General features: G+C 29.8%; 1 protein-coding gene across 3 annotated transcripts in view; it reads right to left on the reverse strand.

The window, feature by feature from the left end:
- Positions 1 to 4878: 4878 nt before the first annotated feature.
- The window catches only part of LOC126851536 (furin-like protease 1), a 205492-nt gene continuing 189255 nt past the window's right edge, over positions 4879 to 21115 (reverse strand). For 2 of the 3 annotated variants that reach the window (XM_050595618.1, XM_050595619.1), the window contains one exon: positions 17087 to 18656. In XM_050595618.1, coding sequence (XP_050451575.1) covers positions 18205 to 18656 — 452 coding nt within the window. In that variant the 3' untranslated portion in view covers positions 17087 to 18204. Of the gene's footprint in view, positions 4894 to 17086; positions 18657 to 21115 lie in introns of those variants that run through there. The other variant, XR_007687693.1, reaches the window with a different exon arrangement.

Consider the following 21115-nt stretch of genomic DNA (forward strand, 5'->3'; position numbering starts at 1 on the left):
ATCGAAGAGTAGAAAAATCTGCAATTCCAAGAGTTAGCCAAGAACTAATATATCTATCTACAGACTTGCTTCTCTCTCTCTCTCTCTCTCTCTCTCTCTCTCTCTCTCTCAGCATTAAAATAATCGTGACTCACTTCTTCTATCGATGTTTTTGCAAACAAATGGGATTCAGTTTTTAAACGTCTGCGTATTAACATATTATTTCTACGACGAGCTTGACAGTACTTCACTTCGAAAGTAGCTAACGATGAATAGTCACTTACCTAAATATATATACTCTCCTAATTATCAGACGTATTCTTGACAGTGAGATTCTCTCAGTCGCTCTGATTTATGCCGATCGATATGCGTGAGATTGTGTCAAACTGTTAATTACATAGGTAGACATGTCTTCGACTAGTTGGATAAGCCGCGTTATAGAACGTCTTTAGGTAAAATCTATCGGGAAATTATCTCCTTGTTCGCTTGTCAAATCTACAATATCTTCATATTTCTCTACAATAACCCGCTACGATATTTGCAGGATATTTTTTTCATTGAATAATAATAAATTCTATTTTCTAAATATAGCAAATAGTTTACGCATTTCACATTTTTACAACTTTGATATCCGTTTCTTTCAATAACATCAGATTTAATTTAACTCGCTATATTTTCGAATATTTTATTGCGGCATCTTCTGCTGCAATCTTCGCCTTTTCCTCTTTTTTTCCGTAGACAGTAAAGTAATTTCCGCGGGGTTCGGTCGAGCGTCTCATTCATCCAGAATATCTCCTCTTGCGCCAACGCTTTGAGCCCTGTAGCTTGAGCTGCGCGATAATGTTTGTGCGGCGCTGATTGCCTTTCGAAAGATTTCTCGACTCGGTGAATTGAAAGGTTCAGACTTTTTCATTCGCAGCCGAGGTAAGTTCCTCTCAGATGTAAATCACTCGCTGGAAATCAATCGACCAATCTCCAGAATGCTTCAAATAAATTGCTGGAGCTTTCCAACTTTCTCTTTGCTATAACAAAAGTAGGGCTATTTCTTGCATGTTAAAATGCGCGGCAGAATACGATCTCTCAGAATCTGTTGTCGCTCATATATCTTTCCAGACGTATATTTTAATATTATTTAAAATTTTGCAGTAAATATCTTTTCATGCATAATAAAATGTATAATTTTGTAATATCTCTATTTTTTCATTTAAATGCTTTTATTAATAATTATTATTTATATGTTTTCACTACATGGTAAGTATCAAAAAATCTTACTTATTTAGATTTAATAAAAATTTATTTCTTTACCATGCCGTTAATAACACAGGAAATAAATAAGGTAAAAAGCTGTCAATATTTAAATATTCATGTTATTATAATTAGGAAATAAACTTTGTAAATTGTAAAATATAAAAATTTGTTAAATATAGGTTTGCTTGGTCAATAGTCTTCCTTAGAGTCGCCCATTTTGTGTTTTCATTAATGTTTTATCGATTATATATTGCAAAAAATAAATCGCTAAAGTTCGAATTGAATATAAAAGCAGTAAATCATGTTGTGACTGTAAATTGGGACTGGGCGGATCGTCTCTGAATGAAGCGTATGCGAAGTTTGCGGGTATACTTATATCTCACCAAAAGAGTGAATAAATTTTTCACAGATATATGCGTAAAATATATTTACGGGAAAATATAATGAAAATAAATGTCCAACGCCTTGGCGACGATTAAACATTAAGCGGCTCGTAATATCGTTTCGTTATCTTCACAATGAATGCAAGTATCGATTCACGAATGAAACCAGCGCGTTTTGTATTAGTCCGGTAAAGTATCGGCGTAAATATTTTTCTCAAAACGAAACGCTATTATCCCGGAATGGTAGAATTTAATGGAGTTTAAAAGCAGGGCCACTGCACACCTAGATGAAAGTAATAAAGTAACGGATACCAGGATCAGGGATGAATAAGAATCTCTCTCCAAGGCGTAGCGTGTGCGTGCACACATACACGAATACGCACACCCCGTTGGAGCTTTTCTGACTTTATTTGCCAAGTAATCGCTTAAATCCAAACTACAATTCCACGGTGATAAGTTTTATTGCACGCAGCTGGTCGATCGCACTTTCAGTCTGGTCTTTACGCGATGCCGATATAATATTGTATCGCCAATGCACTATGCAATGTAAAGCGATATACGATAGTTTGTCGATATCACCTACGACGGGTATCTCCACGACGTTTCGTCTGTCGAGTTGAGTATATCATTGATCGCGTTTTTTCAATATATGTGTTTCAGTATTAAGATTATTTTAACAATTAAGATTATTTGAATTAATTATAAAGATAATTTTTATATATTTATTATACATTTGCAAAGCTTAATTTCTAAATAAATTAATTTTAAAATAATTTTAAATAATATAATTGAGTAATTTTAATTATAGTAATAGATAATCAAGTATGAGATTGAATATCGGGTTTATTTTATATTATGGAGATAATTTCGTAATCTTTAGCAAATTTACATACTTGTAGTCTTGTTTTATACATCACTTCTTACAAGGGTGATATAATGGACCTAATTTTGCATCCACGGCTAACTTTGTATTATACGAAGTGGATCGTAGTAATCAGCACTTTGAGGATTATAAGCATACTGAGGGCAATGACTTTGCTTTAGTAAACTTGATAATTAGTCAGTGGATATATAGTAGTCAGCTATTCACACCGAGATAATTGATAAAAGCAAATAACAGTGTTCGTTAGGAAAATTCCTGTAGTTACGGAGTTGATCTTATAATAAAGGAAGCCTTGTGATAAAGAAGTAATTTAAAAATATCCAGAGAAGAAAAAACGATCAATAATATTTAAGATACAAAATTCGAAAATACCTAATAAGAAAAACTGATAGCATATCAAATGATGCAAATTTATGAATAAATGTTTGTATGTGATTATATCAGGAAGAATGATTCGCGTTTGGAACGGTAAAGTGACGCTTAACTTGTGAAAGAAATTTTACCTGCGAACAGACATAGTACGCTCGGAAGAAATGCAGTTGCATACATCAATGCAGTCGCGCACTTTTTCTCGAATATTATCGCGAACGATTCCAGTCACGCGTCTCGGCGGATTTTGTTTAGGCGTTCTCGCGAAAGAAATGCCGGAGCGGATAACTTCGTAAAGCACTCGTAAATGTAACGGGTCGTGAGGAGAGATATTGGCTTATCGCAACTTCGTTTTATGCTTTATATTCCACTCAACTAAATTTTACAGCCGCAGATAACATTTATTTGCGGGACGACGGTTAGTATATATGGAAGGGAGACACAATTTGATCTTATCAGGATTCAAAACGCGAACCTGGAAGACTGACAGTGAGTCCAGGCATGCGATGTACATTGAAACTCTTCGTCGACACACGCAACAATAAATTTTCTCGAAGAAAAATAATTTTTCTCAAATATTAAATTTTTACAGGAAATTTCTATATTTCATTTTTGTTTTTTTAAAATAAAATAATTAGTTAAATTCGTCAACATTAATAAATTAAAATTTGCAATTTATTCACATATTGAAATAAACTTCTGTCATAATGAATATTAAGATATAAGATAAAACATCTCAAAAATGTATTCCTCTTAATAAATAAGTAATTGATTAATTTATCGTATCAATTTATACATTAAATATTAAAGAAAATGTTTTATTTTACAAAATTACAGTAAAAAATCGGATTATTTGCGATATAAAAGAAGCGTCATCGGGCATCAGACTGGCTGACAACTTGCTTTTTTTTACGCTAAACTTTGAACTGCGTTGCCATTACTGAAATTGCTAATTAGCGAATCCGCGCTTTCTCTTTAGGAGAGTCGAGTTTAAAAACCTTCAGAATTATTAAAACATATGCGATGCACTCTGTTGACCGCTTAAATTCATTAATGCATACGACAAGGCTGACAGCGACTACTGCCGCGCGCGCGAATCGTATTTCACGTCCGAGCAAGTGGAGAACGGTAACTAACCGGTTACGTTAACTAACGAGGTGGAAAATTATCAAATGGCTCGTGCGACGATAGCCAAGTCCGTGCGAATTGCCCGCGAATGATATTCTTGCGCTGATAAACGACCGGAATCTTCTTTATCTTGTTATATGTTTGGTCAAAATATCGCGCGTGTGATCAAATTATTGATAATGCTTAAACGAGGAACATCTCATGCTATTTGCGGCGTTCACCATATATTCTCCACTGTTATTCTCCGAGAAATGCATTATATAATCGTGCAAAAAGTGACAATCGGATTTAGTGTATAATATTCGCGATGATGTATATTCAATAATACATTTAATTTAACCAAAATTATTTTTTTTTTAATCGCATTACTTATAGCGAATTTAGCTACACAGTATAGCATACATAATTAATAGCATATGTAATTAAAACAGTATATAAGATAATTAATATTATACGAAAAATTATTATTGGTATACAAAAAAAATAACGATAATAATAATTCATAATATTAATTATTTATCTTACTGTTTTAGTTACTTATGCTATTGCAAATTTGTATACGACAGTTTTTAATGTGCGCCTAGTGTTGCATCGAATCGAATTTGCTATTAATGTTTTTTCGAATAATTTTAAATAGCAATAATGTTTTTTTAATTTTTCTAATGGCATGTCAGATAAGAACACGTGATAAAAGTTGATAGACAAATCGATAAAAAATACGATAGCGCGAAGAACTGTTATGTATTTTCAACAAAAATGTTTTCCACAATACCATGCAATTGGCTTGACCATGATGAGTTGAAACATTTAACTGATTGCAATGAAAAAAATAAATAAATAAACCAGGGGAAAAAAAAAATAAAAAAGTACCAGTGTTTTACTTTTCACTAGCGATCTTTAAATCTGTCAACCCGAGAAATATCGATGCAATTATAGGTAACTTTCGAGAACATCGTCTGCCATTTACTCGCTATCAAAAGCTGCAAAAGTTATCGCGGTATCGTTCAGACTAATTACGTCACAGATGTTTCCGTGGAAACAGTGGCGTAAAAGTTTAAGCGCTATTAATTGTTGCCAGCTTGAAAACATTTTCAAGCTGATTATCCGATTAAGAGAAGTGATAATAATACATTTATTGTTCGTAACTTTTCAATCTCATCATTATATCTTTTGTAATTATTACTGGAGAATACTTGTTACTAATATCTTCTTAAAGATATTTCTTGAGCTTAATTTCAACTTAACAGATGTTTTTAAGTATCCAGGATAGTAAAGTCTAATTGTTTACAAGCTTTTATCTTAACAAGAAAAAATGGGGAAGAGCAAGAGAGAGGGAGAGAGAGAGAGAGAGAGATATTTGTAAATGAGATCTGTAAATTTATTTCAAAGATTCACATAATTCACATTTAATGTGAAAAATGAAGAATATTAGTAATTTGCGGAAATTGCGGCTTAAAATGAAGAGAATTATATTATGTGGGAAGTTCCTTATAAAACAAGAATAAGGAGAATGAAAAATAATAAAAAAGTTTTTTCAGAATTTTTTCTTGCATTGTTATATCAAAAAAGAAAAAATAAATTATCTACTAGTTATTTTCGATAATAGTTACATACGAAGAATAATGAAAGAATTTTATCGAGCGATCTCTTATATTCTTATTCATTGTGTGCGATCAAAATTTCGATTTAAGAATAGTGGATTTTGCATCGGCTGCTTTCCTCTTTTGTTGTTCCTTCGACAAAGTCGTTATCTTTCAAAAGAAATGGTCACTGAGAAGAAAGAGGGATTCCGTGGCCGACGAAAATTCAACATCGGCATTCGTGTGGAATGTTTGTTCGCTTGTTCGCTTTCGGAAGTGGAACGAGATACAGTCAAAAAAGTCCTTCCACGCTAACCGATTTTGCATAGTAAGAGATTTTTATTCTTGAAGTGATGCTGTCACTAATATTAATATTTCCTATTCGAGTTTTAAAGAATTTCATGCGAAATGTGAAATATATGCAACAGAGAAGAGAGAAGAGCTTAACTGTAAAACTAGAAATGTCAAACTGTTGTACATTGAGTGATTGCCGTGGTGGCGTAAATTTCCTCATTCCTCGTTGGGGTTACAGCCGAGAGTTAAGCGGTTGGCGAAGGAATTTTGCTTTTGCAGTGTAATGCGAGAACTCGAATGATTGATTGACTGGCTTTCTAAGCCATTTGCGTTGAGCGATGCTTCGTATTGATATAGAAGGCTTTCGTCAAAATTGAGGTAATAAATTAACTATTTATCGCATACTATGTATAATAGATGGGACATGTCATCAAATTATTTTGAAATAAACAAATCAATTTTATCGATTTAAAAATATTTATCGTCGAAGAATATTGAAGTATCACTTTTATTTTACCGTAATAAAAAACAATAATTTTTCCAATTTAATCCTACAGTATTCTACTTTTATATCAATATATCTCTTTTAAAACACACTTATATACAAAATGTTATTATTTTAAAAAAATATTTCATATCTTTTTGTTCTTAAGAAAAATATTTTCATATTTTTACAATTTAAAATTTTCAATTATTTTGCGAAAAATTTTGTATGTAATATTCTCCATAACAAAATAAATCTAATTAAACATAATATTTAAGAGTTTTATGATTTAGATATATTTTTTTTTAATTTGTTCGTTTTTTTTGGACAAAGATTTTTATACAGATGAGAAAATACGCGCTCTATTATTCTTCTTGAAAAAGTAACGACGGGGATCGGTCGGTCTTTCGTCAAGTACGTACATACGCATGAAATTCGCAAAATACGTTCTAGGGTCACAATGGCATATAGTGGTTCGTGCCCACGGGATCGAGATGAAACGATACGAGTCTCGCGGGAACCGTCTCGAAACGAGCTACGTCCTATTGAATAACTCAGCGTTACCATACGTCGATCCCGACGTCCGTTCCGACATCCCCCATGATTCTCACCCTCTACTGTTTCGAGAATATTGGGGAAAACGCCAGATCGATATGAAAAACCTTTACCATAGCCCGACAACAAGGATGGTACATAAACGACAAGGATAAAGTATTAGTTTCCGCCCAGCTTCTACTGGATTCTATTTCTACATATATGTTGCGCATATGTCTGGAATATGTATCGTTGCAGCATCTTTTCAACGATTATGAAAAAGTGCTGCTATTGTTTACAAGATATAATTGAAATAATATGAGTATAATTATCGTAAACCAAATCTGGCAATTTTTCGAATTAGACGAGATTATTATCTGTATTATAACTCTATTTCTCTCTCTTTGTCGATTTTTATTATTAAGTTTTTTATTTATCAATTTCTTTACTATAGCTTTTTTTCGCATGGCTTGTATCATTGTTGCTATTAAAATGATTTAGAAATATCGATTGTTACACGAAATAATAATACTGATAACGATGCACTTTTTTTAAGAACACTTCTATCAAACTCCGATTAATTTACTCGGCAATTGATCTTAAATAATATCTACAATATTTTGTTAACAGAAATAGAATTATTAAGCTTCTGTTCTTTTTGATACATAAAAAAAAATTTATAAACAACAAATTGGCTATAAAAATTGTGCCAATTAATTGAATTAATTGCTTTTTTTAGATTAATACAAATTTGAAGTCATCCTTAATATTAAAACATCTCGTATCGCAATCGATATCTTTAAATTGTTTCGAGTCTAAACGCAGTAGTATTTCAATGAAAAGATTGCAATAGAAGAGAAGTGTATCATTGAGTGCTCTCTTACGCGGTCAAGTGCGCGAAAGTGCACGATTATTCGGTCGTATTCAACGAATACCTCAAATGCAAATACCCGAATAATCCATTCCATGCCCTTGCGCATCTCCTATTGTTCCATTACCGCCTGTCCATCCCATCCTCGTAACTGGACTTCCACTAGTCACGGCAATATCTAAATTCCTGTCGACTAACGTAGAGATCCACCGTTCTGTATCCGTAGAGAACTAATTTAAAGAGATATGCGCGTCCTGTTTACTTATTACACGCTTTTCATCTGCCAACGAAGTCAACTGTGTCGAGATTAATCGTAGATATAATCTAGGTCTTTCAGCTCTTGTGAAGCGGTTATTTACATTACTTCATATGATGCACAATGATCAAGAGATACGCAAACAGCTCATATCATGCTCGATAATAAACATACATAAAATATAAATTTTAAAGTAGAAAGAGAAAGAGAGAGTGAAAGACTTCTTATTACTACATAATTTTTGGCTTTACATTCATATAATTACAATATTATTTATTATGTTAAAGAATTAGATTAAGATTTATTTTTAAAAATTCTATACTGTAGTCGTCTTTTTTGTACTTAATTGCACTTAATTGTTTTACAATATTATGTTGTTTTTCGCATAATTGTAAAATGATTTCAAAGCCGAGAGAGTTTCAAATATCTATAAAATCTTGAAGTTTGATAATCCCACATTTAACCGCAACATTATGGACACGCTTGTGCTCTTTGATCTCACACGTGACATCAAATTGCTCTTTCACATAACAGAATGTTGAACGAGTAGAGTTTGCTCACCGCTTACGAGCTCATCCAGTAAATATTAAAAGCATCCTATTACTCTCAGCAGTGAACACACGGCTTTATATTTTTTATCTGACTGCATCATTTGCGAAATAATATTGAAATTCATGTAACACTAGACATTGCAAAAAGAATGCAGCACATCAATCTTTTTACATAACAGTATAAAAATTTAATTAAATAAATTTAATAAATTTAATTGATTTTAATTCCGAGTTTTAATAAAGCTCTGCAAATTGTCTTTCAGGACAGAAATTCTGCAAATACCAGCATCACATCTACCTTTATTTTTAAACATATAAATATATCTTAATATATATTAAATTATTTATCAAATTGGCGCAATATAATATTATTACTTCGCAATGTTAAAAAGAACATTAAAATTCTATGATTCAATATAACGAAGATACTATTCACACACGTATTATAAAATTTTATATGATTTCTTATATAAATATTTATTACTAAAAAGATATTAAAATAAATATTTAAATAAATTATATATAATTATAATAATTAATTATAATTTTGAACAATTATAAACTATGTATTGAACAATATACAATGGTTGAGTGAATTGATTGAATTAAACAGAATTAAAATAATTCACTTGCAACACCTATAAAATTATATATATATATATACACATAATAACAGAACAAAATGTGCTATTATATATCTATAAATTATAAATTAATATAATCATTATTCGATATGTGTTTTATATGTAATGTTGCATTAAAAGGATTTCCGTGCTCTTTTATACGCTAAAGGATTATTTCAATCCAATCGACAGATTCTACAAATGTAAATCGAGACGAGTGATCATGTTAAAAATGCACAAAGCAAAATCCAAATCGGGTTATATAATAATGTTCGAAATTCATTCATGCTTACCTGATGAGTTTGCATTATGAAGAATACTTCCTACTCTGTAAATCGATTTAAAATTCTCATTGATGATCGACTGAATGGAATCCGCTTTCAATGTGAACAAATTGTTTTTCATTCGCGGTCAATGATACACAAGTGCTCAAAACAAAATTAAAAATTTTTAATATTATTTCAATCGGCCCATTTTGTAAATCTGATTTTATTCGATATTCGAGAAATAGTCAGAAATGAAAGTACGCGTACAGATATTTTATCTTACTAATATAAACACATGATTATATACATTTTTAGCTTATTCTGAAATATTATAAACGCGCGCTACGCTATGGTTTAAACATGATTCGAATTGAGAACGCGCAATAAAATAGTCGAATCGCAGGTTCGAGTAATTAACGATAAGCTGCGTGATATATCAATTGTTAATTTAATAATTGACTTATAATTGAAAGTACATGTATAATTTAATATTCCGTTTGTATATACGTCATAGTACGGAAAATATTTCGGCAATGAATTATCAATAGCATTGTATTCGGCCTTGGCGATGTAAACATTGGCGCGCTATTGTTTACGTATCATGGCCTTGTTATTATTCATTCGGAGATACTTGAATAGAACTATAGTGGGGTGAGATTTTGGGCTCAAATTCCTTTCTTTATGTGTTATCATTCGCACGGCGACACTCGAGCAGTAAAGTAGTAGTGCGCGAGTTCTTCGTCAAATTTCTTTTCTAAATACGATTGTGACAAATCTCGAAAAACAATTTGATATAATAAATATTAATTATCTTTTACATAACATCTTAAATAATATATTATTATATCGCAATGATAAATCTTGAGGCGCGTATTTCGTGCGTAATATAAACACATATAATCAAGAAGACACAGGAATCAGATAAATATAAATTATTGGTTTATCGCGATTTTCTTCTTTTTTATAAGCAATGATTATTTCTTTAAAAATATTTAAAGTTTAATTATATTTTGTGCGGCTTTTTTGTTTTGGCTTTTTAATTTAAATATGATTCGGATTGAGAACACATAATAAAATAGTCGGATAACAGGTCAAAGTAATTAACATAACGATAAGCTTCATAATACATTATGCGTTTAATAAATAATTGATTTATAATTTAAAATATTTGCATAATTTATTATTCCACTTATATGTACGTCATAGTACACAAAATATTCGGTAGCGAAATGTCAATAACATGGTGTTCGGTCTTGACGGTGTAAACATTAGCGCGCTATTGTCAAAGTGTTACGATTTACAGTTTTATTATCATTCATATAGCGACGCTCGAGTAATAAAGTAGTGGTGCCGTTTAAAGTATCGCGCGTGTGAACCAATCTGAGAGGAGGAGGAGGCCTAGGAGAGGCATCCTGCACCGGCGGAGCAACCCAAGAGTGAGTATTATTATTTGTATATTAATTATATTATATATTAATTTATATTATATATTAATTATTATAAATAACCCTGTACATGCATTGATATTTGAATAGTTTAAACAAGACTCATACTATAAAAGTTTTTATTTAAAAATAATAGTTTTCTTTTTTAGAATTTATAAAATTATTTCATATTTATATACTTTCTTATTATTATTATATGTATCGAATATAAAATTTGGTGCGTACAATAATAATTTCTTGAAATATTAATTATTTTAAGCGTTGCTATAATTTGGATTTTATATTTGCGTGTTGCAGACAACGTAGCCTCAAGACCAAATCTCCGCTGTTGCGCATCAGTGTCGGTGAGTGACAAAATTTTATTTAATTTTAAGGTAACGGATTTATAGATTGTAGATGTAGATCATAGTTTGTAGATTGTAGATAAATCCATTACCTTAAAATGGATGGACTAGAATAAATGAGATCATAACATTTGACTTTTTTTTTTTAATACAAACAATTTGCATTAAAGCATGTTGCAAATGAAAGTTAAAAGAAAGAAAGAAATATAGAAATAATAAATAAAGAAATATAGAAAAAGGTTTTAATTCTTTATCAATTCATTTTTTATCATTCCATAATCAATTATGTATTAAATATTTTATTTAATGAAGAATATGCCTAATTTTATTAATATTGTATATAATAATTCATTTTTGTAACGCACGTTACTTTTATTTTAATATTTCATAGTCCATTCATCTATGTAGTATAGCATATTATAAAACTTTGTTTTGACTGATACAAATTTAAATTATTAATTGATCAAATTATGTTTAAAGAGATAAATAAATGATATTATAAAATAAAAATATAAAAAATGTATAAGTGAATATTTAATTTATTTTATTTTATTATAAATTTTATTATTAGTAATATTATATATTATGAAAATTTCAGTCAATCATAATTTTTAATTGACTTGCCTTTTTTTAATTTGACTTGACATTGTGTATCAGTTAAAGCAAAGTTATATGAAGGCAACGTTCAACGAACGGTCCTAACCGTCAATGAGTGTAAAATGCAAAATTAATTAGCCGGCAATGAAAGGAGTTTTTCTCCTTTATTGACCTTTGACAGAGATCGAAACTGTTTTATTTCTGGCTAAAAGTAGCCAGCTTGAAGTGACCAAGATCAACGAAAGGTAGGTCCAATCTGGTCTGAAGAATGGATTATCTACGCTAAGTGACCATTGGTGATCAAAAGATCTAAATAATAAAGACATAAACAATTTATATGTTTTCGCGTTTTTACGCAAAGGGCACCTAAAAAAAAATCTATATAAGATAAAGGGGTAAAATAAACGGATCCATGTAAAATTTTTCATTCTTAAAATAAATGCCGTTTTTTTTTTAATTTCGGCAATTTTTTATAAACGCGTTGCTTTTTAAATTATAACATTACTTTTTGAATTACATTATTTTATTTTCCGAAAGAAAGGATTAATCTGTCGCGTTTTGCATATATTATAAGAGATTATGTACGTGTAAAAGACTATGCTTAAAATCCGACTTGTTAGGATCTTGTTAACATGAATATTTTAGAAAAAATTTTATATGAAATTCACTATATCATATAGTTTGTCAATAAAATCATTTATGTTTAAAAAACACAATTAAAGAAATAATTTTTGAATTCGCGGGAGATATGTAATTTTAAACAATTTTTTTACATTAAAGTTTCATATCTCGAAATTGTTCATTTTCAATCTTGTCATATATTGCAAATGTGTTGATTGAACAGATCGTATACAGAGGCAATTTTCGAGATGTAAAATGTAGTACAATTTAATAGCTACTATTAGTTTTTTTTATTTTTTTATCAATATCAGCGAATAAAAAATCTGGGTCTAAAGTGGTAGGGAAATTTATTTGTTTATTTTAATCAGATTTTTTATTCGCTTATATACGATCTGTCTTAGAAAAAAAAGACACAATAAGGTCAGATGAGATTTTATCATATTGCTAAATTATATTTAAATAAGATTTATTACTTGTAGAGAAATTATTTCGTAAATTAAATAATAAAATATTGAAATTAGACAGATCATTTTATTATTAATTTTATCATTGATTAATTTAAAGCAAATGGAAAATAATTATTAATTTATCGGTAAAAATTTGATAAACATAGATTTTGCAATAAACAAGATCTTTTGTTATTCAATCTTATTTATATTATAGTGGACATTCTTTTTAATATCTCAATCCGACTTAATTTCATGCAGATCGATTTGCCTTCAAATTTCCGCTTACGTGTCATAAATAATTCTGCAATTTATCGTGCGGTCCTTTGCACGAAACTGTCTGTGTTTGCATGTATCAAGGATGAAATACGATGCTGTTAACCATAACGGATAAGTTTTATGGACCAGACGGTATGAAAGGAAGGAAAGTAGATAAACGGAACGACATTTATTACCGGTAGCGACATTTAAGAAATCTTATCAATGATTAATGTTCAATCGATGGTTATAGTTCTTTTGGACAGCTATTATAACGTACAACGTACACGTATTTGTTAACTCAGGAAGTAAAGACGTTGGCGAATAAAAAGAAGAAGAGTGAGTTTTCTTTTTGCCATAAGTTAAGTATGATCCGCGAGAAAACGCTGTATGGGTTAAATTGTCGGAGTACTATTACATTTGATAAAGCATTATTACAATTGATTAATTATTGTAAAGTATCTCTCTGCTATACAATATACTTAGATAATTATATAAAATCAATAAATATTTTTATAATTTTATAATTTTACAATAACTAATTATAAGTGTAAGATGTGTACTACTTTTTTAATCACGATTCAATAAAGTCTCGCATTTACTCTGCCACTTTTCTTTAAATACAAGGAATAGCTCTTAGTTTGAGTCTAAAAATAGAAAGAAAAAATTTAAGAGATCACGTAGAATATCATTAAATTGAGCAAAAATCCTTTTTTCATAACTAATAGAAAATGAAATACGGAACATTTTCGTTTCTTACGGTTTCGCCAAGAATTATATACCATCGCTGTCGCGTGCACATGCACGCGTGCATGCTTCCTGGCGTCTCGGAACGATGGCAAGAATTTGGTCCTTTGCCAACCGCCTATGTATCCTTAGACGATTGCTTCCTTTTTATTTCACGTCGAGGAGGATGGAATAAAAAGGAGTTATCGGTGGCAAATCTTTTCACGAAAAGAGGAAGAAAGAAGGAGAGAGAAAGAGAGAAATAAGTTACATCACACCGTTACGTGACAGTTGCAATTGCTTGGAAGCACTACGGTTCTTTCTGTCCGCGGGTAATTAATTTTCCCAAAATAAATTAGTAAACAGAAAAGAATTCTTAATTAAAGAAAGATTTATTTATAAACAAATATTTCTTTTGTGAAAAAATTTAATGTTCTCGCGTTAACGATATAAATTTTATATACAAATACTATAAATTATATAAATTCTAATTGCGTTATAATTGTTAAGCAATAAAAGGAAGAGAAAGCTTATATTTAATTAATACAAATTAAAAATAAGTAACTTGATTATAATTCAAATAATCTTATGCAATATACATACTATAATGACTGAGAAGAAGGTCGCTGTTGATCTCTGGATTTTCTTCGGTGATGTTCTCGCCGCAATTCTGTCTTGTATTAGTTAGAAGGATCATCGTGATGCAAGTAGGATCATCGGGGAAAGATGTTGTGGGATGCTGGATATTCGCGTTTCCAAGATAACACGGACTTTGACGCCGCGCCACATAAACCCGTTTGTTTTATGCCCTCATCTGGTAAGAACAGCGGTGTTCGTCTAGATGCAACAGCAGTTCGCTCTTTGCGTGCTTTAGGTAGCGTAGCGAAGAATTTTATTAGCCGTGAGAGCAGCGGCTGCAATGTCGGTTTTCCCATGTTGTAAATGTGTGGTTTGAGTACACGTAAAATTATGATTCATGAATTATGTCCACTCGGTGGCGAATGGAATATCGCGAAGGTATCATAATATCGCGAGATGTCATTTTTACGACAGGCGCGCTCTTAATAAGTTTTAATTATCAGACATAGCAAAAAATTAATGATTAATTTCTGACAATTTCCATCCGAATTAAATTGCTTAAAACGCGATAAAGTATCATGAAGCGCATTAAAATTGTTAAAAAAAAAAAAGTTTTGTGATTAATAAGACATTATCACTATTTAATAATTGTACATTTTATTATGTTCAATGTAAGCTTAATATTACTGCTTTTGAAGAATGAAAAAATTGTAACACACTTTTTTTTTAAAGTTTGCAAAAATATGTGGAAAGGCTGTCATCACACAGAGATTGTATTTGTTATTTCGACAGCTCTTTTTTAAATTTCAAGCTCACGACAGCCAGAATCCGTTCGCGATGCGCTGATCTCCATCGTCGAAATCCCGCGATAGACAATATTATATAAAAATAAATTGAGTGAGAACTGATTTTTTTTTTTTAATGTAACTTGAATTATGAACAATTAAATTTATAACTGAATATATTATAAAGCGGCATAGCAAATTTCACATTTTGTGAAATTTATACCTGATATGTGTATCTTCTATTCGTAATAAACTTTTACACATTTCATATTAAAATCATGTACATTTGACACGTCGTTTGAAATCCAATAGCGAAGCATGATATTTGTTACGTTATTGAATATTGATCGAGGCACAACTTTTCACAGGCATACATATAAACTACGCGCGCCATTTGTCGCATTGCATTTGATTTTCTTATATATTGTAGACAAATATATTAATATGGTATATCGTTTTATACTTTATAATAGCCAATATATTTTATAATATATATCAATATATTTTAAATTTATATCAATATAAAATAATAATATAATATAAAATAAAATAATAATATATTTTTAGTTTTTAATCTATACATTTAATATATCACCATTACAATTTTTGAAAAAAAGATACATTCTTTGTAAACAAAGAATTAATAACAAATAGAAATAAATTATTTAATAATTCACTGCGATTCTATCTCGCTTTATATTGATATCGATCTATATATGTCGGCATAAATGTATATACTTACCCGATGGCAACAAATCCCCATTTCATAATTCAATAACAAGGATACAAGCTCAAAGTGCGAATATTAATTGGAAACAATCAGCATGCTATTTTGTCTATATATGTAGAAAGCCCATCTATCAATTGTACCAGATAAATCCACTGATTCAAATAAGCAGCCAGTTGCTGATTGCGACGAGAATGCTCTCGTTACGATCGACTTTTAGTCGCAGTGCGGATTCATTATTTTCGCAACTCAGTCCGCAATGATAATTTTGCTTTTGTGCTCCATGGTGCGTGTGACATATAAATATGCTTAAAATTAAATTCAAGAAAAAAATTCCAAAGAAAAATTAAATTATTTGATTTTGGTTGATCGTTTATTTTTATTATTTTTATATGTCTATATATATTCTCGTACTATATTTGTCACCGAATCCGTCACCCCTAATTTCTATACTTTGGCATTGGATACTGGCCTCGTGGATATTCACTGACAGCCCAACGTTAAACTGTAAATTAGAAGAAAAAAAGTATATCATTAATTCTTCATGCTTCACATTATTTATCATTATAAATGCTTTAAATTAAAAATGTTATATCACATAAATACATTACATTACTGTCAATGAGATTACAGCTTTATAAATATAAAAAATAAAGGAAATAAAAGTAGAAAAAGAGCTTTGAAAATATGAAAATAAATTTTTACGATTTGATATTTCTCTCTTTATAAAGATTTTAATAATCTTTTTGGGATTGATAATGAAAACAATGACGATGTGCAGTCTCATTATTACTTTTCATTTTTCTTTATTAAGTGGTCAACGTTAACAAGAACAATGTACATCGTGATTATTGGTAACAATTATGGATAATTATTGCAGGCGATAGTAGTTATGATTTATGTATACATAATTCATATTAATACGTATCACATTTACTGAGGTAAATTGCTTACAAAAAAAATACTCTTTATCTAGTTTTATTTAAGTAATGAAAGTATTATGTTATTATTGTGGCTTTTGATTAATAAATCTTATTGATTTCTCTTCCGGATTAGTATATGATATGCATTACATTTATATATATATATATATATATATATATATATATATATATATATATAGCTTTGTTGATTAAATCGTGTTGCATTATTCATCAACTTAGAAACTCGATCATTTGCAAATTTGTAGATAATAAATAAAATGTTATTCTGTTTTTCTATGCATTTGAATATTTAGGAATGTTGTATATGTTTCTTCTTATTTTATTTTATGTAAGCTTCCAATTTATTAAAATTTTTTTAGTTATATAATCTTTTAATACATAAACTAACTTATAATATTCGCGATTAATTCAGTATCTAATAATAAAATTACTCGTAATCGTGATGGATATACCACGATCCAAAATAGTCACTTCTCACTCTTAATCGTACAATAAATGTCTGCACGGGTATTTAAGACTTACGAGATCGCATAAAATCACTCACTGGTTCCAAGAGACATTACTTCGCATTAGTCCAATAGCGATCGATAAACGGTCCACCATCGCGAACCACTGCTACAATACTGGCATCGCAACGAAGCGATTGCTTCAAAGGAAACTATCGGCACCATTAATGCTTTACGTTCCAGACGTCTCTTACAAAGTGTTACTACAAAGGAGCATTCCTACACTTGAAAAAGCGTAGTATAACTTCTAAAGTTGATGATGAATTGAGACTCAATTTGTACATACAATTATAAAAAACACAAAATACAACTACAAAAACACATTTTTAATTAAATAAAAGCATTTTCCGGGAAAAATTTTTTAAATATTCCTTTTAATTTTATATTTGGATTTTTAATCGGATAAAATTAGTTATATTTAGCATACATATATAAATTGCATAATTTATTGTGGACCTTTTATCGCAGCCGCATGTTCTATAGAACATTTATGTTTTGACAGCCTTATGAAATTATCAGACGCCTTTTCAAAGGCAATCTCACAATACATTCTCACAAGACATATTTTTAGAAAATATTTTCAAATCATTTTCAAATTTTTTTGTTCGCAGAAGATATTTAAAAAAATTTGTAAAATATATATATTTTCAATAATATTCTCAAACAAAAAATATTTCTATTTTCAAAAGATTCTCAATGTATTTCTAAAATATCTTCAGAATATTTACAGGCATATTACAGCTTCCTTTCGAACATACTTTTCATTATCATTGAGACTTATTCGCTGTCAGAGATATAAGTGTTTTCGCTTTGCAATCGCTCTGTGTCTGCATGAACCTTGCCGTTACCGGAATAAGACACCTTGCTATACATGTGGACGGATTTGCGTTTGCGGATGCACCAGGCGAGCACGAGATAAATGATAATGACAATCATGAGAGCCAAGTTGATCAGGAACACTATGGTCATCCTGTAGAACCATTCCGTGGATTGCATCTTCCAGGTAAGGCCGCTCAGCACGCACAGTGCCCTTCCGTTGCTCCATGTGAGTACCGAGTCCACATGGCAAGTGACGCAATCAGCGTCGCTAGGCCCTTTGCACGACAGGCACGAATAATGGCATGCGGTGCAGAATACATCGGATTCGTCGTCATCCCGGATCGCGAAAGTCCCGGACGGACACTGTCGCAAGCAGCTGCCGTCGCTGTGGTACCAACCCGGTTTGCACACTGAAAAATTAGATATACCATTGACGCTCTTCGTCTTTGTCCAGTCGAGCTTGTATTGTGTTGTTGTGTAGTTGCTGTTGTTGTTATTGCGGTGTGATGCATTATACTGTGTTGTGCTTGCGAGTCGATTACATGTCATCGTGATAAATGTGCATGGCATTGTATAAAAAGAAATCATATTTATGTAATTCAGATAAGTGGAAAGCCATCTTTCTCATCAAAAATAATCATTGCTTCTTTTATTAATTAAAATAGATTAAAATTATGACAGTAATTAATTTTTTTCGATTGTTAAACAAATAGTTTTACTTTAATAAATTTAATGAGTACCGTTAAACCGTTCAGATGTGAATAAATACATAATCACATAACGCATAATTATGTGTATTTCAGTGTGAGTTCGTATAACGTAAAAATATATAAATATGTATATAATAAAATATCTTAAAATAAGGTAAACGATATATCGATTTAAGATGATAAGATTAATTATAGTATATGCGGATTAGGCCTTGGCAAATGTCGATTATTTTATGAAATTTATTAATGTGTAAAGTAATTATTGCTTGTCCAACTCATATCAAATTCGTATTAAAATATAAATTCAATGTTATTTTAATACTGAATTCACATAAAAATGAATTCACATGAATATAAAAATGAAATTATTCGTTACAAAAATTGACTCTGCTTTTTATACAGAATTTGTTTTACGCTAATAATATATTTTCTATTTGCGGATAAAATACCCAAAACCATTATTACATGAAAAATTCATCAATCATGATTCTCGGATATTTTTTTTCTATAACTGATTAATTGAATATAAATATCTATTGATTAAAAAATTCATTTATTTGAAATAATAAATTTGCCACTAATTCACCCAGGCCTATAATATGCTCGCATCTATAGCTTAAAAAACATAAGTGTTTAAAAAATAACATTAGTTCGTTTTACAATTGAAACAAAAATTTAAGAAAACAAGTTAATCTTCAAATTGATAATGCAAAATGTCGATTTAGCGAAGCCTATAACATTACAATTTTCAAAACTTGCAAAGCATGCAAAAGCACATGTGAGCCATGCTGTACTTAAATATAATTATACTAAACATAACATAAAATAATATTTATCTGAACGCACAATATATCAAACAAATAAAACGCTATTACGTTACATTTGCATGTGCAGTTTTTATGTGACAATATGACAAGTCTATGAAATTTCCGTTTTATCTACATACATATAATATAATATATAGATATGTATTATATATATAATATTATATATATATATATATATATATATATATATATATATATAATAAATTACAATAAATAATATATTAATAAATCAATTTTATACCGTCATTTGTCAATGTTTACTCATGCATTATATACAGAGTTTTGTTTGTAATGAAATAATACTCATTACTCTGTACAAAATAAAACATGAAAAATAACGATAAATCCGAAAGATCCGGTAAACACGCGCGCGTTATATTTTATATCAATTCATAAAATTTCTTTTTCTCTCTGTGTGGCTACCTTTATAATTTCATAATTTTTTCTATAAAATATGCGTAATAAAAAATAACTAAATAAAAAAGGAGAACACCATTTTTTTCAATTTTTATCAAATTGTGCATTATACATTAATTGCTTGCTCATATAAAAAAAATGTAATGAATAAAAAAAAATATTTTTTTTTTATATTATTCTGTCTTGAGAATTAAAATTAAAATTAAAATTATTGATAATTATTTTTAAAAATAAAATAGCGACTTATCTTCTTTAATATACGACAAATATTTATAATATCGACGATTTAATCATGCGCCATCACTACATATTTATCATTTTATATTTGTAAGACGAAAGTAGAGCACGACGTGTATAAAAATCCTCGTATGATTAATATTACCGTCAATATTTTGAATGATTATACTATCGATCATATAAGAAATACCGATGGAACAAAATCGTTTCTTATTGGACAACAATGATTGCATCAGTACAATATTACTTATAATAAGCATAATTTAGCTATTAATAACTGATAGCAGAATAATAAGTGTGAGAATGCAACGAAAGCAAAGGCGAAGCATGCAGAGATAAGAGTAGAGAAAGCAGCGTTAGCAAATAAGAAAGCAGAGACTACCTCTCGTCAAAGTACATGAAACCTGAGAGAATATCTATTTCTCGAGAATTTTGCGGCAAATTCCGAATTACATTTTGCTTAATAACTTTCCGATAATTAATTGTTGTCGTTAAATAGTAAAGCTTCACTTAATTAAATTCATTAGCAATGTTAAATATCATAAATATTACTCAAAAAGCTTATTCATCCATTGATAATTTATATAATGTAAAATGTGAAAAATATAGACATAGTAAGTAGCAATATTTATTATCAATATAATTTTCTCAATCTAATTATTAATATCAATTAGTTTT

This window comes from Cataglyphis hispanica, chromosome 8 (assembly GCF_021464435.1).
Source record: "Cataglyphis hispanica isolate Lineage 1 chromosome 8, ULB_Chis1_1.0, whole genome shotgun sequence".
NCBI classification, from domain to species: Eukaryota; Metazoa; Arthropoda; class Insecta; order Hymenoptera; family Formicidae; genus Cataglyphis; species Cataglyphis hispanica.